This window comes from Netta rufina, assembly GCF_964035555.1.
Source record: "Netta rufina genome assembly, chromosome: 7".
NCBI lineage: Eukaryota > Metazoa > Chordata > Aves > Anseriformes > Anatidae > Netta > Netta rufina.
The window spans coordinates 14,139,715-14,167,348 of record NC_140130.1 but is presented as its reverse complement, the minus strand read 5'-3'; the positions used below and the strand labels follow the sequence as shown (position 1 = coordinate 14,167,348).

Genomic DNA, 27,634 nt, shown 5'->3' with positions numbered 1-27,634 from the left:
ACGAGTTCAGTCTCAACGATACTCTCATAGGATATACATTAGAACTCTAATGAATGTTTGCAAAAGATCATGTATTCTTAGGACATTACCTAAACTAGATATTATCTTACTCTTGTATCCAATTAAGTCAGCACAGAAATTCTATTTTATTAATCTTGTCCTGTTGAATAAAATTAAGTCACAATACCTAGACAAGACCAAAGCTTACCCTTCTTCCTTCAATAACAAAGCCTACTATGCCCGTTGTAAAGTTCATGGCTTTAATTTTCTGGGTTTGGTTTGTTAGGATAGTAAAAAGAAAAGCCGCAAAAATACAGCATTAGGATCACAGCAGGTATTGAGACCCAAGTGAAGGGAGTGCCTCAGCACAGCCTGCATAACCAACTCTAAGGATGCTGAAAGCTTTGGATGTTGTAGGTAACCAGAAGCTACCAAGTTTTTAGAGAGTGCCTATTTTGGAAAGGGTGGGCAGCCTCCAATTTACTCATGTCAGACTTCAGGATTAAATATGTTCTGATAAAAGAACTACTCATTTAGTTTTACCTTAATGCTGTCAAAGTTTACTGGCAGTTCTGCAACTCAGTAGTGAGTGTTAACTTCTACACTTCTATAATGGATATCACAGAGCAGGATTTAATGGGCTAGACCTAAAATCCTGCTTTCTCCTGGAGCCTTACTAGCTCCAGTGGAATCTGCTGGATATGGATGCTTTGCAGTTCTTCCACATTAAAGACAAAAGCAGTGTCATTGATCTCTGAAGTCATGTGTGTCCTTTTACAAAAAATACAACCTTTATGTATATAAATAACCATCTATTAAACAAACAATACATACAAAAGAAAAGAAAGATAGTGGAATAGTGCTCAAGAGGCTGCCTGTTATGGTACATAACTTTCAAACTATCTACTAATCCTGTAATATATTATCTATATGTTCCATTTTCTTGAGGTTATCTTCATAATCAGGATGCTATCACAACTATCATGGGCATTGGAACTATTTTTAATTTTAATTTAAAGAGCAATTAAAGAAAGACAATGGATACACAAGATAATAAAGTAAGTGATTAGCAGCATGCAAATGACATAGGCTTAATGATAATATCCTGTTCTATTCTCCAAAGGGCCTGTTGAGAGAAGCCCTTCCTACATGTGGTTGTTCAGCTAATGTGCCTCAGCCTACAATTACGACATTGCTGACACCATTAACCACTGAAACAACATCACTTCATGAGATCCTTGTTGTCTCATTAAAATGCAAAGGGTCAGGTAATTTACCAGCATTGTGTATCTACTTCTGTTGAGGGTAATTAGCAAGCATTAGCCAGCACAGACTCCTACTGAGATCTAGTGAAACCCTCTGAAATATTAAAAAACATTTTTTCATATATTTGATGGGAATTTGAAAGATTAACAATTATAACCTCAACACACCTTTGTATTCAATAGCCCTAGAAATACAGAGGTATAGATATGTTCTGACTATCACAAGACTTTATGGTTGGTTATTTTAGAAACCATCCTTTAATTTTTCGAAAATTTACTCTTGCATACTTGGATCTGGATATGTATCTCCTTCTGCTATTAAGACTGTTTAAAAAACAAAGAGGCAGAACAGCAAAACACCTTGCAGCTTCTTGAAGACTTAAAAAACAATTTTTTTTTTTTTCAAAAACACATTTTTCTATTAAACGCAGAGATTGGAGTAGTACAGCCAAATGTCCATGTTATCTTTCCTCCTAGTAATTAAAATTCCATAATTCCAAAATTCCATTCCATTTAAAGCAACCTTGATGACATTCACTATTGGTTTACATCTCATCAGGGAGCAGAATGGTCTCTTATTCTTTAAATGGAAGTTTTGGAGCATAAAACACATTCCAATAAAAGTGAACAGAAAATTATGAATTCATTAAACTACTTTGGTATCTTGTGCTATATATAATATTTATATTCCAACTACTGTAAAATATGCTTTAATATCTTTAGGCAACTATAAGGACTTAAATATTTATAAAATGGCTAAAGATAAAGTATAGCTCTCTTATTCCTACATACAGATGATGTAAGGCATGCAATCAAAGACAATAACACTTTCAACCCATTTGTCATCTTAAAGGAGCCTTTCAACTTCAGATCCCTTGTGTGCAATCTACATAAGAGTTGTTGCCTACATAGGCAACTCTAGAGGAGTTTGCTCCTTAAAAACTACCAAGAGTGCTATACTTCACATAAAACAGGGTTTTCTGAAAATGGAGACAAAACTATAAATTTGCAGGCAAAACAGCTCCAAGTGGGGCTTCAAAATACTGCTGTATTTATCTCTGGGACATCTGGGAACAGGAAGCATTTTGATTTAATATTTCATAACATAGAGGCAATTGCTTCCTTGCCTGGTGTATAATTAATGCTCATAAAAAGAGCAGGTTTTTTTATTCCTCAGCATCAGAAATGCACAAAACAGTACACCTTCATAATAGGGGGTTTGCTTTCAAGATGTTGAACAGCAAATAAAAATAAAATAGAGTCACCATGGATTTATATCAGTCTTGGGATGGTTAAATATATTTATAGTATAAGTGTGAAATCACGTGCTTGATGTACTGTGCTATCTACCTCTTTTGCCCAGTTTAATCTTTCTTTCGCTGAAGCAGAAGGTATCTTGAAAGCAGAGGAGGAACAAGCAATTGTGAAAGTTTGATGGTATTTGAGCTAGGACCTTGCAGCATTTCTCAAATACAAGGAAATTGCATCAAAGAAATGCGTCTCTCCAACCTTTCACCAACACATTTTTAGTTCATAAGCACTAGAATAAAAAACTTATTTATTTATTTATTTATTTTAAAGCAGTTTTTCTCTCCACCTAGCAGAACTCTGAAAGAGACAGGAAACCCTTCTCTATGTGTTCAGGTTCCAGCAGCTAATGCTAGCATCCAGCTACAAGGAAAATACAAGACATGCAAATGCTGCTGTGTGGGAACTTTTCTCTCAAGGGTTTCTTGTGAGGGCTGGAATGCTGGCTGCATCCTGTGACAGAAGGAAATGACTCCTAACATTGATGGCTTCTGTAGCCCCTGAAACAAAGTTAAGTGAACAGCCTCTCTCCCATCTAGCCTCTTTAGTTTATTTAAGTCACAGTCTTGCACATAATCTAACTTCACACAGGTGGATAGTTTCATTGAAGTCAGAGAGATTTATTAACCTGTATAACATTAGTCACATAACTTACATTTTTGAACAACAAAGCATCAGACTGTAAACTTGCCAGGGCAAAGGCCATATTTTATTCTTGTATATATCAGGACTATGACAAGAAGCTCTTAATCCCATCCAGAGCCCTGTGTGCTATCATCAAATAAATAACAGATATCAGTTGATTCATCTGGTTCAGGAGGATAAGAAATCATGTGTATGATGCCAAAAGATAATACTGAGTTATTTATCACAGTGACCTAATCTTAAAAAAAAAAATAAATTATTTTATTTATTTATTTATTTATTTTGGTGCGCAAATTATGATGTAGGACCTGTGGTGGGAAGTCAGGAAACCCTTATCTCATTTTTCGCTTATTTACTTCATTACCTAGGATAAAGTTTTGAAAGCTAATAATGAAACAGAACTACAACAAACACTCCAAAAAATCAGTTGGTTAAACAATAACAACCAACTAAATACATTTTTTTTTAATAATCAGGTTATGAATTTTGTTTGTCTACACAGAAGAATATTTACACAAACTGATGCTAGCAAAAATACACCGAGAACTCAGGAACACGAAACGTAAGACTATCCTTACCAAGTGTAATCCCTGCACTAACCTACCAATCCTGACAAAATGATCATCCTGATGTATTTGAAAGTAAGGACTTTAATTTTTGCTTTTTCATATGATATAACAAATGAAACATAGGAAGCAGTGCTAGGGTTGCCACAGATTACTGAATTCTGTAACAGTCTAAAAGATAACTGAACTTATGATCCTCAAACCTTGTATTTTGAACTCTTCACTTTAAAGCTCTTTCTTATGACTGTAAAGACAGAGAAAAAATTCAATATTCACTAAAAAAAATACCCTTTTGGGATTATTCATATCAGAAATTTACTTTTTGCCTTTTGAACTTTAAACATTTCTAACGACACTACAATACAGTTACCTCTGAAAATGACACAGCACCTTTGCTAACTAAAGGTTTTCAGACAGTATTTATCCTTTCTCTTCATTTAAGACTTTCCCTTATTTCCAATCCTGATAACACTATTGTTCTCTCTCTTTTGCTAACATCTTAGATAAAACAATCAGGAATAATTTATTCGTAGAGGTGAAAAAAAAAATTATTACCTGCAAAGACAACAGAATATAGATCTGAAATTGGTTTTAATGGGAGTTTTCTTGCAGCAGATTGGGGGACAAAGTCCACCAAAAGTTGCAGTAATGTAAGACTCAACCAACAGGTTGAGAAATGAATCTAACGACACTCAGTGGCTAATGAGTACCAACATCTTCTCTTGTCATCTTCGTAAAACAAAATTTAGGATTGCATCAGCAAAAAAATGATGATGAAAGCACCAGTGATTTTTAAAGGAACTAGATCAAATGAAACTAAACTTGTACGAGGATATTTAGCTTATATAATTGGATACACGTGAAAGTCCATGTATAAAATCCTGTGTATGTTTACTTGATTTTATAGGATTTTCCCCAAAAGAATCCTACCATGATGTATGTGAGATGTATTACCCTGCAGTTCATCCTCTCTTTATTTTTTATTCTTTCTTATTTTTCATTGGAGGATCTTTTATGAGAACTGTAAATGGAAGCCTTAGGAAGATCTCTCATGTTGAAAGAGTTCCTAGGGAAAATTCTCATATGTTGAAGCCCTTCAGAAAGGACCTGCAATTGCTACTGTGCTGAAATACAACTACCTTTCTGTACTGTGATTTGTCTTGTAATGTCCATTGAAAAAATGTTATTATACAGCCTCCTCTTTCTGTCCCTTAAACCTGCTTGAAGCCATGACTGCTTTTTTTCTTTTATTTTTCTACTCTTTAGTAAGTGCTTTTTTAATGAAATGTACTGCTCTTACTATAAGGGACTCAAAATAAGATCTAAATCACTGTCCAATAAATGAAAATTATTGACTTGTGTGTCTGGAGTTACTACTCAAAGGCTACTCTGGTACAGTATTTATAAATCTATGAACAGTTAGGTATAATTGTCTTTCTGTTTTTGGGGGAAGAAAGCTAAATAGCAGTTTTAGTTACAACTGAAGAAAAATATTTTGTGTTGGGTTCCGTTCATCTGGTGGCTAAGCCAACAAGTAAAATTCCCACAATGTAAGACTGAAAGAAAATAAAGTAAATATGAAAAAAATATATGGAAACAGTTACTAGGTACTACTTGAGGAGGAAAGGATGGAAAGGTCAACAGAAGGAGGGAAAGGAGAATTACTGGGGATCTCCCAACATACTGCCCAAGGCAGAGCCCATCCTAGACTCCTTCCTGGGTGTTTTGGAGAAATGTTATTGCGACGGTACACAATTGCTTACCATGGATCTAATATTCTTTGGGCTTCTCTCCAAACTACCTCTTGATAAAATAATCTCACTTCCTGGTTGAGGGCACAGATTGAGAATTGGAAAGAACAAGGGACAGTTAAAACAAATCTCCAGTACCTGAGTGTGGCTTTTTCTTTTTTTTTTTTTTTTTTCCACCACCACAACTGTACCTTTGTATGAACAGTTCTAGAGGAAGTGAAAGATATAAGCATGACTTCTTTTATCACAAATTAGACATCTGACTGAGATTATGAGTCATTTTGTGAATAGGCAACTCTACAGCATTTCATATTTCAGAAGCTGAGGTATCTTAAGGAAAATGATAAGGTTTGCTGCAGCTTCAATGGGACATGCTTTGGCCTTGTGTCCTTAGAATCTACATCTCCCAAAGGCAACAAACTGCCCTGATGATTCGGAAAAGTTCATTTTCAGGACATCAGAGTCTGTACCCTTTACATTTAGTGGGTCTAAGGAGTTGCCAAGCCAGCCTTGAAACCTTCAAAGGCCCTGAGACTGCTTTCAGCAGGAGAGCCTTCAACAACACAAGTTCACTTTGAAGAAGGTTCTTGTTAATTTTGAACACAATTACATACTACATTTTATGAAAAGAAAATTAGCAAGTACCTCCAGAACAGTTAGTATGCTTTTTCTTCTAATGCATGTTGCTTCACAGTTCTGTGTAGCTGTCAACTAGACAGCTGATGATGACTGTAGATCTGATATCTAAGATAGTTTAGTCTTATCTGCTCTGGGTAGTCCAGTGTCTGCTGTAGCTCTGATCCAGTATATATTTTATTTTCTGTGTCTTGGAAGTGTATTTCCAAGTACACTAGTACTGTCTGTGTCTGCACACACAGGACTGAAAGCAAGAGCTGAAGCGTGAACAAGAGACATACCTGAGGTCGATGGACTGTTTGCTATCTCACTCATTCAGACAACTGATTGTATTAGTTCCCTCTTTGTTCCCTCTTTTGTTTTCTCTCTTTTTTTTTTTTTTTTCTCTTCTTCTCTTAATCGTCCCTAATCAGAAATCTGTCAAAATCCTCTCATCTTTGGACAGAAGATCACTCAAAGAGCTAAAAAACAATAGCAACAACAAACAAAACTACTCCTCATTTTACTTATTGTGTAGTGGGAGCAAAGAGGCATTTCCACCTGGCAGCTGAGCATCCTGAGCCCCTGTGAGCCAAGGTGGCAGGTCACCCTCAGAGAAGGGCTGCAGAGATGCTCCTGGTTCGGTAGTGGGGAGGTGCAGCCACTGACCACAAACCCCGCCAAGCTCATGGATGTGGGCACCCACGGGTACCTGCCTATGGCTGCCAGAGCCCCCTGGTCCCCCTAATAATAAACATAACTTATGTATCAGGTTTGCATATGAGATTCAAGTGACTACAGATTTATACTAACTTTTTACTTGGGATAGCAAGGGTAAGACTACACATTAATTCCCTCACCAAAGATCTTGCAATGTAGGCCATGTGTTTCTCAGGCTGTTCACATGTTTTGTTTTGTTTCTTTTCTTTTCAACACCCTGTCAATGGTCAGCTGACATTCTTTCACATACCCAGATTTTCTAATATCAGTTTTCCCTATGATCAGTAATAGGCATCACATAAAAGAGCAGCACAAAACATGGTGGTGGTGAGGAAAGTCAGAATTCAAAGTCATGTATCCAGAACTAAAAAGCTTAGACTGGCAATACTTAAAGTTTGTATAAGCTGATGTGAACTGGATTGTTTACCCAGAATAAGTACATTGCATAATACACAAATGTTTAAGCAAAAGTACAGTGCCCATTCATGCTGTAAATAAAAGTATTTACTTGGAGTAATAAGCTGTGAGGTGGTTCTAGGATGCCACTTCTTGACCAGCAAAAGTTGAATCATGTTGTTTATATAATTTTCAGAACAGTTGTGACCACTATATGTTAAAAGTTCATTTTGTCAACTAAAATGTTGCATTGGATATAATTTCTGGTAAAGTTTGTGCTATCTATTGATCTAATTGCTTCCAAAAAACTAACCATTGCATTCAAGGTCTTTCTAGAAAATTTACAGCACTGAAAGCAATGCAACCAATTCAGTAGTTATGGACACCATAATCAGAGAATTTACTGGGAAGATACATATGAAGCAACTAATTTTAGAAATAACACCTCCTAGTCGGTGCTCCAAACTAAAATAGGCTCCTGGTCATCTGCCTTATATTATGTCTTGTTTCCACAGAAAATCTGCAGAAAGAGTCACCTTTTTTACACACAGAATAATATTTGTCTGAAGAAATGGCCAGGAATTCCTGTGAACTAGCCTATTGTCCCCCTGCTTCTCTGCATCAACACCACTGAACAGGTCTGAAGGGATTTAGACCATGATCTTAGTCTACATTTCCTGAGCAATAGGGGCTGTACCGTAGAAGCAACCTGAGTATTACAGTCACAGATTCATACAACAGTTCAGGTTTGAAATGACATCAGGTGATGTCTAGTCCAACTTCCTGCTCAAAGCAGGGTCTGGTATTAAATTCCTTTTTTTTTTCCTTTCTTATTCTGAGCATTTTCCATATTTGAGACATTTCCGTATTCTATTCAAGAAGATATATTTCTGAGCTTCTGATACTTGACTCATAATTCTAAATTCCTGATTAGAGTGTGAAGACAAAGAGCTTAGTCTTAGTTCTCCCTCTTCTTGAGGTAAAACTATCTCTAGGTCAGGCTCATGGGGAAATTGCAGACCAAAACACTACCCTTTCTACACCTACATTTAAAGCAGGGCTGGATCCAGAGGGAGTATTTACTGTACACTTCCTAGGTTTATCATAGGTAGGACTTGAGCTGCATAAGCTGCAAGACCCTTCAGGGATGGAAAGATGATTAATTTTACACTGATAGTCTTTGCCAGGATGCTTATGACTGCTTTTCAGCTGCTTTGCACAGCCACAGTTGGTGTAAAATAGCCTTCAGCTACCAAGGAATCAGTCCCCTACTCTCAGCAAAGACTGAAAGATTTTGATCAACATCCTTAAATGGGATGAGTACATGTCAAAGCATGGGAAGACATCAGCTTTGAGTTAATTCTAAGTGGCTTTTTGAGCAAGAAGGCATACGAAGTATAAAGAGATTTAATTTAAAATTTTTGCTCTTTTTTTTTTTTTTTTTTTTTTTTAAACTTTGTGCCTTGTACTACTCAGCTCTTTTTCTCTCTGGCTGCAATGTGCTTTACATAAAAGAGAAATGTTTTTATACCAAGGCTTAAGGTATTCCAAAGTTACTATGACTTAGCTTTGACTCTATAACATCAACTGCCCTGATAAGAAAACCACTGAGCAGGGCATGGTGAGCAAGCAGTGATTTCATACATTTTTTTAGGACAATTTAAAAAAAAAAAGAGAAAGAGGGAAAAAAAAAAAAAAAAAGATTAATGTTCATTCATTTTTCCTCTACAAGATGTGCTTTGTGATGTAGCAGAGACACTACGTGACTGTCCCTTTAAAAGCCATCATACCAATCAGCAGGTTTAACTGTCAGGCAAGCTGATGTAGGGCTCTTTGAATTACTGAGTGAGGGATATTCTTCTTGCCAGGTCCTGTCCCCTGTAGGCACTGCAGAGAAGTATTATAGGGCAGTCCTTACCTTGGGAATTAGCCTGCAAGACCCCAATGCTGTCATCAAACTGCATAGATTTGATGTTGAGTGACGCCAAGATGCATTCCTTGTCCTGCAGCGAAGCATCATCAATATTATTCTGATTGGCTGACAGGATAACGCACATGTCGCAGAGGTTGATGTTGACAGCCCTTAAATCAGCCCGACTTAATGGCGTACCCTTCGGCACAGAGAAAAAAAAAGGGGGGGGGTGCAGGAAAGGAAAAAAAGAAAAACAAATTAAAGATTGAGAAAGAGCTTTGGGAAATTATTTAACAAGTATCTTTTTTATGCTCTGACATTAAGTTGGTCTAACTATGTGCCAGGGAATAGGAGATGTGTGCTAATCTAAAGGGTAGTTGGTGCTGATGGCAGCATTTTGGGTTCAGTCTCAATACTCAGTCAAGCTATTACTAACAAACAAGAAATAGGAATAATGCCAGCATTCTGCATCTCATCGGTGACTTGAAATTGTCTTGATTTAAGTTGCTATCATGTGGCAACCTCTGGCGCTCTGAATATAACACGGGGTATGTTTTAAAAGTCTATTTATCTGCTACCAAATTGCAACGGTCTTGGGCAAAAGAATAACAATTTAAACTGGAAAGCATTGTGTGTCCTAGACATCTGAAATGCAATCAAGATAAAGGTGGTTTTTGTACCTGGAGCAATCCACAAAAAAATTAATCCTTTTCATTGCGTGTTTTTGGTACTTCTAGAAGGAAAACATATTGATCTTCAAAATTGTGTGATTAAATGCTTTGAAACAGAAACAAGACTAACTAAATGGTCACAACTAATGCACCAGTCTCTGTTACCACAATCCTCTATCAGAGATTGCAATATTGAAAATGAAACATTGCAGTAGATCATGGGTTTCATAGTTAACACAACTAAGACATGACACAATCCATTCTGTTTGGTTTAACAACACTTGCCTTTCACATCCAACGGACCATATCTCTAGTTACAACATATTGTGTCTATGTCACAGAGGCTGCAAGTTCCAGGAGAAAAAAAAAAAAAGTATAGAAACTAGATTCTGCTCTGCTGCCTTGCATGGTTTGGCATCCAGAGACCCTAATGATGAGAAGGAGACTACGCTGTCCCCTTTTCATATGTCACAAAACAGAGTCAAGACCCTATTCTTCCATCTCCTGATCACTCATGGTGAACCACTCCACCAAGAATACTCAATGCAAAAGTGCTTTTAAAATATGCCAACTGAAGGCAGGGTTCAATTCTTCTGCAGTGATGGCCAGCAAGTTTCAGATATCAGCTTGACTGTTTCAAGTTACTTTCAAAAATTTTAGGCCAGAAACCCCTGGAAAACAGCATATATTGAAAGGATATGCTTTCATTATAAAATACTCAGAGCTTAAGATATGATTATTCTTGCCACCTTAATTCTGCTCTTTGTGTCTGTACTGTGCACCAAGTGAAGCAGGATTCCTGTGGGGAAAAATAATATGTAATCATGTAATTAATTGAAGACTTACTCCTACTGATTTTATGCAAAGGGACAGAATTAAGGCTGCCTGAGGATATTTAAAATTGGCATTTGCCTACTTTTTATGAGTTTACTCAGTAGCTTAAACACATCTTTTAGTACAAACTTTGTATGAATTTTTTAGGTAATTTTTTTTAAACACTAACAATTGTTTCTATGTCTAGCTGTAACCACATCCCTATCAGATATAAGCAGCAACCTTACTTTGTGAACCAAAACACTGTGAATAAAGAAATGAGTTTGAGTGGCCTCCATTTAACACATGATCTCTACCAGCATGACCTCAGTAATTTTATTAGACTTTTATCAGAATAATGCTGATAGCTTTACTTTATATCACCATTTTGAAGCAGATAGGCTGAGGGAAAAAAAAAAAAAAAAAAAAGGCCTTGAAGTCTGTGCAGTCTTCAGCTCCCTTGATACATAAGATACAAGAATTCCTTTACTTATTCTGTATTTTTAAAGGTATACTAACCAACAATTTAGGCTGTTTAACCTGAAATTAGACTGAAACTATTCTAGAGCTGGACGCAAACTGATTGGGGAAAGTAAAGGTAGTATACATTTCCTTAATGCCTCATCAGAATTCAGAATCAAAACTTTACAAACACACATTACAGTAATGTAATGTGCTGGATACAGCTGGATTCCATTTTGCTCACAGATCAAATATTATTATTTTGGTACTGATTCCTTAGTCTTTATCCTTCACAGTGACTGGAATTAAAAGCGATTGGCAGGAGGAGGAGAATATTAACTAACTGACCAAATCTGATACCAACATCATTTCTGTGACAGCAGAGAATCTTGTGACACCATGTGTTGGATCAGTTTCCAGAAAAAAAGCTACAGGCTAACACTAAAACTGCATTTACAGTAACAAGGACATACAGACTTAATCATAAAGTATGGGCAGTCTTTCCATTCTATTGCTATTTTCCTGATTATTCACTGCAAATTACATCCATTATTTACTTATTTTTAATTGTTGAAATGTAATTATTAAGAACAGGTAAACTCCAAATTTTTCATTCTGATAAAAACATCCACCCTCACTTTACTCTGTTAAATCTAGAGCATTGCTTTCGTGCTTTTACCATGAGATCATTTCCCTCCTGCCTGTACCTTTGTGGGTCATTTATAGCTATGATCATGCTAGTGATCTGATATGCATCTTCATTTGTTTGTACTGGAGCTCATGTTTCTACATTTTGTGCACACAAGTGAATGACACTGATACATAGAGTGGAGAAATAGGACCTCTGAATGGTGGTTTTAGTGGCTGTCCCTACTAAAATCAATAGGAGCTTTTCACTGATTTCAAAAGGGTCAAGGTTTTGCCATACTTCCTCAACTTTAGAAATTCCTCTTTTAGAATGGGTATGGCAGGAACTGAAATACCACAGCAATGTTCCTATAAAGTTGGCCAACCTACAGTAAGTTTTTATAAATTTAGACACTTCTTATGTAGATAGAATGATTTTTTTTTCCAAAGGTTTTGCGGGTATAAATGCAACAATAATGTCATAAATAACCACTATCATTCTGTGAGGGAAGTCACATCAAAACTGGCTACATGCAGTGCACTACAGTGAATGTTCAATATATAACACAGCTAATACATTTGATAGCAGCTGAAATTCATCCGATGAGGATGACGAGGCACTGAACACTGCAGCAAATATCTTCTAATAAGGTCTCACAGGGCTCTCTTTTCATAGACACAGTAAGGGAAAAGCTAAGTCCTCAGGCCTATAAGTAGACAAAGGTAAAAAAAAAAAAAAAAAAAAAAGCCTAAGATCAAAGTCAGTATGAATCTGTCCAGTTGGTGTCCTAAATCACAAAGTATCAATAATATGGCTTTGGACTTACAGGCAAGATTGAAACCTTTGGGAAGTTATGCAGTGTCTCCCACTCCCTTCTCAGGTATTCAAGTGAACCCACAAACACAATGTGCTTGAGTTCATGGTAGTGAAAGTTGCTGGCTCGTAATGGCATCACTAAATTTCTTAATCCAATCAAAGCAGATTTAACATCCCCAAATATGCAAACGACTACATGCCCACTTAAAACTGTCATCGCTGCTTCACTTCGAGTCTAAAAAACAAAACACAACAAAACAAAAAGACAAGGGAGAAATGAAACAAAGGGAAGCTTAAATCAGATACTGAGTTTTAAACCAGGACAAATACAACTGTCAATATTGTTCATGCACAAAGAAGCAGTTTGATAATAGCTGTTCATTTTTACACTTATTTATCCTTCGTTAAATGTGCTCAGCAGAAGAAAATTCCATTCTTGTTCACAAATCCTTCAGCACTCAAAAAGACATCGTAGTGGACCAAATTCTGATCCTGTATATGTTGCTGCACATGTGGATTAATACTCTGGTTACAACAGAAGCACTATGGATTTAGCTATGAACAGATTTTGACCTACTGTGCATTCAGCCATTAGAAGGGTTATAGGAAAGAGATGCAAAACCATGCTTTAGCTTACAAATCACTAGTGTTTTTTCAGAACCAATCTGAAAAGCAATGTGTGAGTGCTCAGTGGTCTTAATAAGGCTTTTGCGGCATCACAGGTATCTTGCGAATTGAGGACCATATTCTCTTAGAGTCAACGTTCTCATTTTAGAACAAGCTGCTACCACCCTGAGAAGCAATCAAAGAACCCTCTGCACTGCTCCACTTTACCATAGACGCCCACCATACTTCAAGCTTCTCTCAGAAAGAAAAATCTAGTGTGTAAGATCATGACTAATACTAACTTCTCAGGCCAATCAGACTTCCTGAGTATTTGGATAGACAGAAATAAATTTCATGAAGTATATTTAACTGATGTTAAGAATTATCTTCTTGTCTCAGTGACAAGAATTACATTTTTGCATTAATCTCATCAGTGGTAATATCAGTTGAGCAGGCAATTCAAACACCACGATGATTAAATAAAGTCGTTAGGAAACCATGACCTTCATTTCTGGAGCCAATCTTATCATTACTGCACTCCATCAAGTAACTGAAAATCCACTGATATCATATTGCCAAGAAGTTTTGCCAATGAATAAGGCAATGGTGAGCTCCATTAATTTTCCTCTCACTTATCCATACTATATGTCCTGTTTCTGAATTGTGGAAGCATAACAATGTGTAATATGGACTAGAATATGTAGCAGAGATGTTCATTACATAATAAGGGGAACTCTGATTAGAAGTTCTCTAATCTGCTAAAAAGAATACAAGCTTCCGGTTTCTCTCGGGTAATTAACCTGACGTTTGTACAACTCTCCCATAAGACTGGTCTTGGCCCTTCATATGAAAGAATACAAGAGTAAATGATGAAGTTAAGCATGCAAGTTGTCCCATGCCTCTACAGATAGTTCTGCATGGACTACTGAGACTTTAGAAGGCAGACCAAGTCTTTAAAAAAATATATAATAAAAGGTACTGCACAGTTGTTAATCTGTAAGTAGTCATGTCTATTTGACTGTATCAAAAAGGGGAGTCCTTACTACCTGATATTGCTCAAATGTTGCAGAGTCAAAAGAGATGCTGGGCAGGAAAATGAATTATTTCCTGACCAAGACATTGTCAAGTATCAGTTAGTGGACAACCTGGGAAATCTTTAAATTATGTACTAAACTGTATTTGTGTGATCTCTAAGGACAGTGTTAAATTTTCATGGATCTGAACATAGACATACATTGTGAACTGTGAGCTTGACATGGTGTAGGAAAGCATTTTGTTGGCAATGTCTTTATTGGTGATAGTGCACAAAACAAAAAGAACCTGGCCAGACTCACAGATTCACAGGCTAGTAGGAGTAAAAACTGACATGCCATCATCAAGAGATAAGAAGTGAGGCACTCCACAGTGACATTTTCAGAGAAACACTCTGAAGAGTGGTACAGTATATAAAGGTCATACTAAGTCATCTAAAATGTGTTCTGAACATGAAGGCAAATTTTTATCACTGTCTATTACAAAATATTGTGCAGCAGGGTTGCTCCTCCTTGCCTGCTGAATACATACATATAAATGCATACTAATTAAAGCTGTTTAGCCAGGCTCTGTCCCACAGTTCAGTCTCTAGAATTTGGAATTGACTTGCTCGACTATCTAAACACCAATACTGCAATTCCGAGCAATGTCATATTTAAAACAGAAACACCCAAGGAGAAGTGGAAACAATCATTTTACCCCTGATCATTACAATAAACTAGCGCTGTCACCATCATTGGCTACACCATACCACAGTGCAGGAAAATCTAAGATAGCAGGCTCAGGAAAAGCTTTATAATGTGCAACAAAGTGAAGATCCACAAGGGAGTTCGTTTCAGATATCATCAGTTTTGAGAATGAAATCTGGAGTTAGTTACTTGTTACTCTTAGGTATGAGTACATGAACACAAGTGGCACAAACCTTCACTGAGCAAAATAGACTGTGATAGGCCTTCTAATTATTTTTAATGACTTGAGTCAGTTTGATGCTTCCCCAGTTAAACAAATGAAGCAAACAGACTAGGCTCACTGCAACATGCTAGAAAAGCAGACTAGTAGTACTACTTACTCTGGCCTATTTGGGCATCTTGTCATGTTGGAAATTGAGAGAGAAGTTTTAAGAGAGCAAAATTCGTATAAAAAAATAAGAGATAATGCAAAGCAGCACTTGCCTGTATTAGAATCATTACTACCTTGTGTAAAGACATAAATGGGGTACGTAAACATTTAAATATTTCCAGCATGGATTCTCTAAAGATTTAAACTCGATATGCAAATTTCAGTTTATGAAAAAAGAAAACAACAACAACAACAACAACAAAACAGTATATTTTGGACTGATTTTTATTATTGATTCTGGCATACATACTTATATAATAATAAAAATAATTCCTTAACCAAAATGCTCGCTTCAATTTTAGCACATTGTATTTCTGATTTCAATATGCTAGTTTAAAGGATAGTAGAGATTAATTTATCAATATGTTAGACATCAGTGCTATTGGTTCAAATAATCTCTTTTCAAACACAACTTATCATCAGTACCTACCAAAATGACCTTTTCAATGTCCTTGGCTGGACACCAATGAAACATCCCAGTAGAGTCATATTTTTTCACATTGGCATCCATATTGTCAATCTGTTCATTGCCAGGAATTAACAAGGGGTCATGCCTGGGGAAAAACAAGTTGAGGACAACGTAAGTGGAAAATATTATGAATTATGGATGGAAAAATATCCCAAGAGCTGTGTACAGAGGGAAAAAAAGTAAAAAATGAAATGTATTTACACTTTAACATGCTTCTGTGCAGGCACTTTAAAACAAAGGCTAAAAAGAAAAAAAAATATTAAGTTTTAAATTTTGGGTGCAATTTGAAAGATTTTACATGCTCTTTCCACACCAATAACCATTTAGTTTTAAACAGGGCTTTCTGACACCATCATGTATATAAAAGTTTTTTGTTTTTTTTTTTTTTTTTTTTGCCAGTCCCACCCCTCCAAAATAAATATCAGAGTTGCTATTAGCATCTGCAATGAAGTAGAAAGGATAGGAATAGAGCCCCATGCTGACTGACTGGCATAAGTATGGAAAGCCAATTACTTGCTTTTACCACATATAACTTCTGACGTGATGCTCTTCACAGTAAAAGCTTTAACAGGCTGCACTTTAAATATTTTAGCAATTTGCCCAATCATATTTTGCTTTTCCAAACTGAAGCCCTTTAAAGATTCAGCGGTATGTCATTTTAGAGCGGACTGACTAACAAATGCCCACATCTGGAATACATGATCTTAATACCAAAGAACAATGTCCATTTTCTCTGACAACTGTATCCGTGATAACCTCCTAAGTGTGTGGTGTTGTTATTTTTTTCCTTTTGTGTGTGTATGTGTTTTCTAGCAAGATTTGAAAACACAAGGCTTCTCAAAGGAGAAGCAAATAAAAAGACATTTTCATAAACTTCCTTACAGCAGTACAGCTACACCTAAGCACAGATTCATACAATACACAGTCCTTTATTTATACACTGAAAAACAAAACAGAGCAACAACAACAAAAACAACAACAACAAAAACAACAATAAAAAAACATTAGGCTAAGAACTTCAACACTCTCACACTCTCAGTAAGGACCCCTAAGTGATTACATTACACAGCACAAAACATTAGATGGAGGATCTTCTTCACAGAGAACCAGTAAACTGATCCTTGAAATATTACAAGTAAACAAGGAACTGATCTTTCTCTGGGAAAACTACAGTCTTTACTTTAGGTTTCTGTCATGACTGCTAGAAATATACTGACACAGAATTGTAACCTTTCAAAGAAGACTATACTTCTACTTAAGAACGTGCCAAATATTCAGAGACAGGCAGACAAATTTTAAAGCAGTTTCCATTTTTGAAGACTTTTAACGAAATGCCCATATTGGCTGAACTCTCAAAACGGGAGTTTCCTGCTTTTCAAGCACTTGAGCCAGCAGAATGTGGTAAGACTCTTTCTTTTCAACTGTCCACTAAAGGAAACTTTGAATGTTGTGCATGGCATAGGTTAATTTACACTGAATACAGGATGATAAGTTACCATGTTTAACACAGTTACACTTGCACGACTAAGAAAGGTATAATCTCTAATTCCTTCAGGGTGATTATTTTTTGTAATTTCATAGTCGCTGATCATATAGCCATTGAAGTCAGTGGAACATTCTCATTCATTTCATTCAAACAGGGTCAACTCCAAAGACGGTAGCTTAGAAGAACTTGAGAAACTATTAATATAATGATCCAGTTAAGCCAGAGTCTCTTCATGCTTTAAGAAATAACAGTTCAGTGGGCAGCTAAGTCATAAATTGGACATTTGGAAAGAAGAAACACTGTTTTCAAAGTTTTTTTACATTCACTCAACAGAGATGGAGTTCAATGCATTTCACTCTCTAGGGGACTGCATGCAGTCTGACCCTGCTCCAGGTTTAGTAATGAAAGTTTTTGCAAAATTGTGCTCCCTGTTCTGTGGGAGACAGAGATGACCTGTACCAAAGTTTTTTTGTTTGTTTTTAATTTCTATAAAAATATCCAGAATCTGCATACTTTTTTACTCCATTGGTGAGTGAGCTGCAACCATAGCAATTTAGCTTGAAATCTGACTCTAATGCTGTTCGTAGTGTGTTCTTTTCTTGTCATACTTGCACGTGGTACAGTAAGGTCTGCAGCCATGGATGCAATACTATTTGAAGGTAGTACTGGAGTTCAGACATTTAATGGGACTTTATCCTGGTTATTGTTTTCTGATGGAATGTGTTAGCTACATGTTTCCTAATAAGAAACTTTGTCAAAAGGTGAGGAATCTTCAGGAGAGATGTTTTTATTTGTCCTTTTTTTTATTTTTCTCCTCAAATTTTTATGAGACAATTCTCCATGAACCTTTCCTAGCACAGCGCTGAAAAAAAAAAGGCAAAGTTCACTGATCAAATCTCCTCTTCTCATTCTTTTTCTCTGAGAAACCAGATGCATATGGGAGGGAATTTTCCCCTTTATCAGAAAAACTACCTTAAACCAATTTTTAAAAAATGCACCATTTTAATTTTCTAATCAGTGTATCTTGAATGCTCTGAGACTTGAAACTAAATAGATCAGTTGAAGCTTTCACACAAATTAATATTTAGCAATACTGTAATCCCTTTCACAGAAAGGTTACAAACTGAAATATAAGAACAGATATCTGACTTGAAATGATGGCCAACTGCCTTGAGGTCTGAGACAATTTTTAGTACGTGAGTGCTTAAAGCCTAGTTGTAGTCCTGTCTTGGATAAGGGCTTTGCATCCTAAAGGGGAAAATTTAAAGTAGCTTGTGCCAAAGGTAAATCAGAATTTTACCTCAATACTTTATTTTCCAGTTACATTAGGTTTAAACACAGGAGTGCTGTAGATGGCATGAGGAGTGTGAATAATCAAATATAAGTTTCCTTTTGAAGTTTTAGATAATATATACATATATAGAGAGAGAAATATGTGCACTTATTTGTAGGATGATAAACTATTTAGATCCTCTACTTTCACTGTTCGGAGTACAGCAAGTGGTGGTCTTAAAAGCAGCAAATTGGAAGGGGCACACAACAAGGAAGTATGCTAATAGAGCCTGTTGTACTATTTTTGTTGTAAGATAACAGATTATTGTCTGAGAATGAAACTGTGATAAGACTAGCCATGCTTTGTGTTTCAGAATCCGTGTTTTTTACAATTGTGTCCATTATATTGAACGTATGAATCTTCCGAGATAGGCTAATATCTTCATCTCTTTAGTCAATGATTTTCCATCCTCCATAAAGCAATCTCTGAAGATGTCTGCAGAGGCTGAAAATTGTTTACAACTTATTGTTTCTAGGGTCAAACTTTGTCCTCAGATAATAGTGGATACTTAGGGAAAAGAAATAATAATATATCTTTGGACTTGTTTTGCTGTTGTTGTTTCTCAGCCCATGTTGTTTTTCTGAAGTACTATATTAACAACGCAGTATTACTACTTTAGATCTATACACATTCATAAATCTGGTGATCCAAACTTGTTTTGCAAATAGTAAAAATTCATTAAGACAGACAAAGAGAGGCCAAGGCTGTCAAATCTGCCTAAGGGGTTTGGACACCCTCTTCCCATTAACATTCATACTACACATAGCATTATATTTGTTCTTATAGCCAAATCAGGGACTGAATGTTTCTAGAGCATCTCTGTCTGCCTCACCCTTGAAAATGGCCCTGTCAAGCTATGCTTGAGTCACATTGGCAAGTTACTCTGGAAGTATTTGTATTAGTGTTGTAGTTATGATGTCCTCCAGGGCTATAATACTATCTGCTTGAAAAATGCTTGAAAAATTCACATTATGGAAAAACAAAAAACAAAACAAACAAACAAACAAACAAACATAAAATCCTTTTTTTTTTTTTTTTTTTAGGTGAGATGTTGGCTTTTATGGTTTGCAATGACCATAGAATTTAGTCATTCCAGGCCGGAAAAGACAGGCATGAATAGCATGCATGGAAAAAAAAAGAGTGAAAGCTACATTTCCCTCATTCATAACTCCAGTTAAAAATTTGCTTCTCTGGCTCTTATGGCAGATATTACATACACATGACTTAAAATGAAGAGCAAAATGCCTTCTTTTCAAGGTTTTCAAGAGCATATTATGCCACTTATGATCAATTAAATGACATTAAATGCCATGTTACAGCAACAACTCCAAAAAGGCTGCCTGGAAGACAACAGCTAGACCATAAATCCCATTTGCAGCACCCCTACTGTGAAGAAGCCAACATTACATTTTAAAGAGCACTGCTTTCCTTGCAGACATTTATAACCACTCCAAACTTACTTGCAGATTTTGAGTCTGGAACTTCTGTCTGCAGTTTTGCCCTTCTCACATAGATACACTGTGTCTGATTCTTCCACACAATGAGATGGTAAGCAGTCTAGTATAGACTCAGGGTCTTGAAAGTCACCATGTGTATGAGCCAGGAACTTCGAGTTTTCCTACCTTACTTTATCCATGGATGTGCGTTTGCGAGCATAAGCACACACATAATTTTAGGAAGAAGGACAGGGTTTGCTGAAGATAAGGACTGAAGACACGCTAGAGAATGTCTCACGCCTTTGAAATTTCTCCTACAACTATCCTAACAAATTGTGGCAATTAACATGCTGTTAGTGTTAGATGTATGCAGCCAGTGCAGGTGCTAATAATTGAAAAAGCATTTAGAGCTTTTACACCCTGACTGAATATTTCATGATGTGCTGCATGTTTCACTATTTACTCCGTGGGCCTCTGTCACTTCAATCTTCGCTGACTGCTTTGACTTGTGCTATAAAGCTCAACCAAGATAGACTGACGGCTTGTCACAGGCAAACTCCACCGACTCCTGCAGCTCACTGGGACTAGCTGTGAAGGTTGTCACGACATTCTGATGGAATTCAGCAAATGTTTTGTGACTAATACACCCAACATTTGTCGGCTACCATTAGCCATTCCCCGTGACCCTCTGCAGTCTGTGTATGTGGCTGTGTATATTAAGTTGTAATGAGAATTTGTTGTCTATGTATTTTACACTAATGATGCTCCTACTGATCTTTACTTTCACAGGTTAATTAGCAATGAATTTTGTAAAGATTTAGTGCACAGATGCAATGAGCTTTACAGAAGAACATCTACTGCAACTACAGAAAGAAAACCTGGTGTTTTACTGTTAAATGCTTTTATTTCCATATTCAGAATCTACAGATACAATCCCACAATGTCTTACATTTTCCATAGATATACGAAGAGGAATGTAACTAATACAGTGGCTGGTACACAGTGCCCTGTGCTAGCTTACAGGCTGAACTACTGTGCTAAGAATACTAATGATTCTTCCTCCCCTGTTCTCCTCTCTACTCAAATATTGTTACAGTTTTTTTGTTTGTTTGTTTGTTTGTTTGTTTTTACCTCAGAAATCTTAGTGATGAGTTCATGTTAATTTATCAAGACTACTGAGGATGCTGATATAGAGCTGTTTACTGTCAGAATCTTGCTCATTAAAGTATCTTGCTACCTCAGGACATTCTTAGAATATGCTTCTGAGGTATGAATCCTTTTACACAGGAAAGTAACAAAATAGTTAACTTTCAGAGTTTTATATAAGCAACTTAACAAGGGAGAGACAGGCACACATCCTTTGTTCTTAAAATTTCCCATTTATATGTACTCAAGCTGCAGAGCTAGCAATCATTGCAAGGTAGGAGAAAGTACCTGAAAAAATAATTTTTCATTTGAAAAATATAAACCCACAGTTCAATGGCATCATAAAATATAGGAGTGATGTTTTCCACTTAAATGAACTGTAGCTTTTATACCTTATGATAAAAGCTACCTCTGTTGCAAATCAATGTTATAAAAATTAGCTACTTTCTTTAAACCTGGTTTATGGCTGAAGAACGTCTTCTTTCCTTTACCTTGATCTGAGTGGGTCTTCTCTTTCTCTGAACTTTATAAAAGAGCTTGTTGATTATTTATTTATTTATTTATTTATGGAAATTTCTTCTTTTCTTTCCTGACTCTGTTCTCTCATCTCAAAAACATTTGCACAAGATTTCACATTACTTTGAAAAACAATCTGATACTGTTCTTATTTCCATAGTTTACAACACAACTACCAATGGTAGCAATCATCAGCGGGCTAACGTATACTACTCCCTACCATTCAAACCTTTTAAATGTATAAACTTGATAAAACCCGATCTAAAATAACATGGTGATTACTGAACCTGATGCTTTTATTTGCAGCAGTGAACTTGTCAAACAGAACCAGGAAGAGAATTGTGCTATTAGGAACCTGCTGTGTCACAGCTTACTTTTAATTTCATATTATCAGTGCATAAAGTTAGCCTTGTAAATCCTTAACAAAAGCTGTCAATTTAGAGTATGTTATGAAAATCCAAGGCTGAAGGACATAAATATAAACCATTATTACAATTAAACTGTGAGCTTTCAGCTCTTCAAAACTTGCCTTCGTATCTGGTTTAGGGGAGTCTCCAAAAATGATCAGATTAAACTCATTATACCAGTTTTTGTTAAAGAAATATTCATCCTTTTGACCTCTCCTCATTTATTTTATTTTATTTTATTTTATTTTATTTTATTTTATTTTATTTTATTTTATTTTATTTTATTTTATTTTATTTTATTTTATTTTATTTTATTTTATTTTATTTTATTTTATTATTCCTGCATGAAAGATCACAGTTTCAGCTTGTGGAAGGGCAGTGCTACAGTGGCAGGGGATATGCAAATTCACTCTGAGAGGCACCAGAAGAAATGTGTTTGCACATGCAAGGACATGGACCTGGATGGGCAGATGAGGAGATAACATGTGCACAGCCATTGCTCATATACTTAGAATATTATAGCCAGCTTCAGGAAAACAGACATGAGGTTTCCCACTCAACTTCAGATAAATCTCATTAAGGTTTCCAAAAACGTATGCCAAAAAGCTCACTTTTTCCACGTCACTTAGCTGAACAGTCTCTTGACAGTCTCTGAACTAGTTTTATGGTTTAGCTGGGAATTATTTTGGGGCCTTGATCAAGAAAAATCCTCAGGCCTACGAAATTCTCCTTGGCAACACACTGAAAATCCAGCATCCTCTGATGTTGCTGATTCGTATATGATCAGGGACGCTAATGATAATGACCCTTTGCTGAGTATGCTACTTGTCTAGAGGCCTATGTCAACTACACCATTCCTTTCAGAGTGGACAGGGACAAACTATTTGTTTGCTCTTCAGGCCCCTTGGGCCCTGTCATATGCTATTTGTTCTTGCATTAAGAGGTAGTTCGACTCAGCTGGGCTGACATTTCCTTTAACTCAGTGTATTCCACTCATGCAATAGCAGCTACCAAAGCAGTAAGTGAAGACTTGAGCCCCAACAACAATCCTTTTAAGTGGCTTTTTTGATTTAAACCCAGGGCTTTTCACATTTTTACTGGTCACTATAAATCAACAATGACACTTTTTTAAAACTAGCTTTGCTACTTGATACTCAGGTGACATAGTCTGTTTACTATGGCTGTTCATCAATAGCATACATCGAAACTTATTACTGTCAGATAATGAACAGGTGACTATGTCACTGCCTGACACCAGAAGCATCAAATAGTCCCACTTTCCTCACCATCTCACGAAAAAGGAAACTTGATATGTGATTATTATTCACAAATTTCTTTCCTTTTCCTTTCAATTTCCATTTAAATTTTACTTCTTATTGCAATAGTATGCCCTTGTGTTTACCTCTCCACAGGAGAAGTATACTTCCTTTTTCCTTTTGGAATTCAGGTATATTTGAAGAAGACCCATGTTCTTGTGGGTTTAATAGGAGAGACTTCTGCTGGTGTGAAACAGATAAAAAGTAATCCTGACAATGCATAGTGGCTCAGTATTTTCCTAATTCATTCACATTTATAGCTACAGTTGCATTCTGAACTATTTTTACCTGATTAACCACTGGTTCTTCTGGCATTGCATCAGTGTGATTCTGCCAGTGTCATTGGATGTGATACAGGAGTCAGTTAGAACAATGACTTTGTAAATGTGAATGTAAACCATGTATGACATATACAAAGAACATTTGAATACGTATCATTTATTTATTTCGGTTAGTGACTTATTGATACCTAGAAACAACAACATGAAAAAATTGACATTGAAAAGATGTCTTCAGTCCATCTATCAGCATCAGATTTGATAATATAGATTTCTATTTATGTATGAGTGAATCTCAGGAATGCCCACCTTCTGACCAGGTCTAAATAAGCACCTGTCACAACTTCCAGGGGATACCTGTGATACAGCATCTGGTCCTCTGTTCTATTTCAGTGACAGCAGAGGTCGCATAGTTTCATCTCATGGCATAATACCATCTTCCCTGATTTGCCCCAGCCACTGCAGAAATCTAAAATCTATGCAGCATTTTCAACATTTTCTTAATTGTAAGGCTGCTCATAAAGTGACTCTAGAGTCACAGCTCTTATTATAATTTACAGATAACTTTCCACATACTACTTCTCCTTTACATGCTCCAGTCTTGTTCTTCAGGCCCCCTCTAGACCTAGGTCCGCAGCTGAGGAAACTCTGCCAGCTGTTTCTGTGGGAGGGACAGGGATGAAGCTGGATTTGAAAAGGCTCTTTTAATGTAAATTTAGGAAGAATATTGCAAAGGTATATATCAACTGCAGACATGACAATGTTTTAGCTGACTTATATTTTTGTGCACTTTTAGCTGACTTATACTAAATATTTCTGGGCAGGAAAGCAAAGCAAGTACCTGTCATTTTAGGTAACCGGCAAGTATACAAACTAGCAAATAATACAGCCCACCTTCATTTATTGTAAAGCTGAAAGATGGACATTGCACACAAAGCTATGCAGAGTTTTCTTCTGATTTAATCAGCTTTCTCTTATTTAGCACCTTGAACCAAAGATCAGTCAGTGTAGATAATGGATAAGACAAAGAGACCATTGGGTCTGGGGAGAGGCTGAGGGTGCTGGCGGATAAATTAGCAGTAAGAGAGAAGAAGAAAACAATGTCTAGATCTGGAAGCCTGGCAAGTTCTCTGCTTGCTGCTCGACCTGTATTTAGCAATTCTGATGTGCTACTGAGCAGACAGCTCAGGCTCAGGACGACTACTCTCCCTCAGTCCCTCTTCAGCAGGCAATGAAAGCAGGCTCCACTTTGAAAATCTTCCCCCATCATGCAAACTGACACAGGCATGCTTTTCAAAAACCCACAGCCAATCTGTTGATCATTACTTATTTACAAAGGCCTTCGGGCAGAAAGTCCTGTAAAAACCATACTTGATACGGTATACACTAGCTTTTTCTGCTTGTGGAAAAAAGTACCCCTAAGGCTACCTCAAACCATCACTTTCTATTGCACATAAAATGTACCGTGTAACACTAAAGTATTTAATATATATGGTATAATATATCTACAGGAAAGGCATTTGTGTAGAAGTATGTTACCCTGTATTTGGTAATTTGATGTTTTGCTGAAGGCTATGACTTGAAAAAGCCTGCACCTAGTACAGAGGACCTGTCATCTCAGTACCCAAGAGCCAATAGAATAAAGAAGTACCCTTAAGCAGCAAAACTTTGACACAGCTTTGAAGCATATGAAAACAGTATAACTCCACAGAATTATTATTACTCAAGATCAAAGAAATGAGGCATACTTTACATAGCAAACAGGGACAGTGCACTCAGCTCCAAATGTTTCTTTTTTTTTTTTTTTCCTCTCTCTCTTTCTCTCTCCCCCTTCTCCTTTTTCTTTTTATTTTTACTTCCCCAAAATTAGTATTTGGTGGCAAGACACTCTCTCACATTTTAAAAACTTTAAATGGTTAAAACTACTAGCACCAGATAAGAAGACTGTCCAAAGGTAAGTAAATTGAAAATGATGCTAGGATGACAACTGGCATAATAAAAATGAGAAGCTTGCCAGTATGCTCATTTTATTCTTCCTCATAAACTGTAAACAAGCATGTAAATCAGTGTCATATGGGCAAGAGTGAGCTAACAGGAAGGCAGAGAACTTTTAATGATACATTTAACAGAAATAGATGGTCAAGAGTCAAAAAAAAAAAAAAAAAAAAAAAAAGAGGACACAGCTGTGTGCATTTTCCTCCGTGAATCAATCTCACTTTTGGTTCTATAGTGCAAACAGAAATGAAGACTTGCAAAAGTTATGTCCTTAAATACGCCCTACAATGCAGAAACAATAAACAAGCATGGATGTTCTTTTAAAAATTCCCAGTGTGAAACGCAAAGAGACATATTATTTACCTACCTGTAACCCAAATTCTTAAAGGAACACAATAATTGTCAACAATAAAAGCAAACACAAGTGAATTTATATGGGAAATAAATATACATTCATACTTTTTTTTTCACTTAACCTTTCTGTTTGCAGAGCCGTTACTATTATACGTATACCCAAACCCCAAACTGCATGAAGGTGGCTCTATCTAAGGAAGTTTGCATTTTTTCTGTACATGTATGCAGTAGAAAATCACTGCTATGATATTTAGTTCTGGATACAATTATGGACCAAGGTTCTAGACTGGTTATTTTAGATATGCAAAAGCAGAGGAGGAACTGCCTCCTTACAGAGGACTCCACATCTACTATTTGATCCTGTTGTGACTGACTTGAACAGGCAAAGGGTGAAGAAAGTGAGACATAATGAAAATGCCATATTATTTTAATAGATTCCAATTTCCTGTTGTAGTTCTAATTTTAACAACACTCTTGGAGGAAAACTGTCCTACGGAATGAAACTACATAGTTATACAAAGATGTTACAAGTGTAAAATAATGTACATATAGCAACAGGGGAAAAATATTACTAACAAGATGACGTTTTCATCACCCACTTTTAGAGTATATACTACCCTTTTAAAAAATCCTTGTGTTTCATAATTAATATGCTTTTAACCTGAGTACAACTGCATTAGTTTTGAACTTTGCTTTGGCAAGTACATAGATTATTAGACTTTTTTATCAGTCTAAATCAATTAACAGAAATTTTATTTCAATCGACAGGATAAAAGGAAGGTAATATTCAGGTTCATTTTTGATTGTGATGATACATCTCACATATGGCCTTAAGTACAGAAAACAGTACTCAGAGGGAATCCAACAAAAAGAGAATTGCCTGAGGCAAACTAACCACACGAGTTCCTCTGATTGGATAGTGCTATCATTAGTGCCACTGCTGTTTAAGAACTACACACGGACAGGACAGGGTGACAGCTAAGACTTTAAAGCCTATGTATTTTTCAAACAGCTTTTCAAACTGTTTTTCATGACAGAATTTTTTTCAGCTCTATCATTAACTGCTGACAAGCTGACAGAATAAATACTTCAGCCTTTCAGAAACCATCTAACAATCTTTTTTTCCACCCCCTCCCCTTATTTTTTGATGTGGGGGGAGGAGAAGGGGAAGGGAGGAAGAAAGAAAGGGGATGAAGACATGAGTTTCTTACAGTCTTACCTCATCAGTTTGGGTGAGGAGTTGGGTGAATTTCTCATGCCTCCATTTCGTTGCTTTTTTTTGGGTGACAGTGTCGATGGCTGCTCATCTTCAACTGGAAATATAAGGAACTCATGAGATTAAGCACTGTTCTAAGTACAAAATGAAATACAAGTGAAGTAGCAAAGAACACACACTCTATGTCCATTCACGCACTGATAGTTCATTGCTAACATAGGCCCAACAGTAATAAAAATCAAATACATGTTAGTCAAAGAAATTGGTTTGAAGGAGAAGCAGGGAAGAGTACCAGGGTTTTGAACACAGGCGTTCAAATTGCTTTCTTACTTCAAAAACAAAGGGTGGGGGAACCAC

General features: G+C 36.4%; 1 protein-coding gene across 1 annotated transcript in view; it reads right to left on the bottom strand.

Moving 5' to 3' along the window:
• Positions 1-27,634, bottom strand: part of KCNMA1 (potassium calcium-activated channel subfamily M alpha 1) — a gene marked incomplete at both ends in the record, with an annotated part of 478,007 nt that overhangs the window by 34,043 nt on the left and 416,330 nt on the right. The window contains 4 exons of the mRNA XM_084290022.1: positions 9,185-9,377; positions 12,579-12,803; positions 15,756-15,879; positions 27,281-27,374. Of these exons, the coding sequence (XP_084146148.1) occupies positions 9,185-9,377; positions 12,579-12,803; positions 15,756-15,879; positions 27,281-27,374 (636 nt within the window). The remainder of the gene's footprint in view (positions 1-9,184; positions 9,378-12,578; positions 12,804-15,755; positions 15,880-27,280; positions 27,375-27,634) is intronic.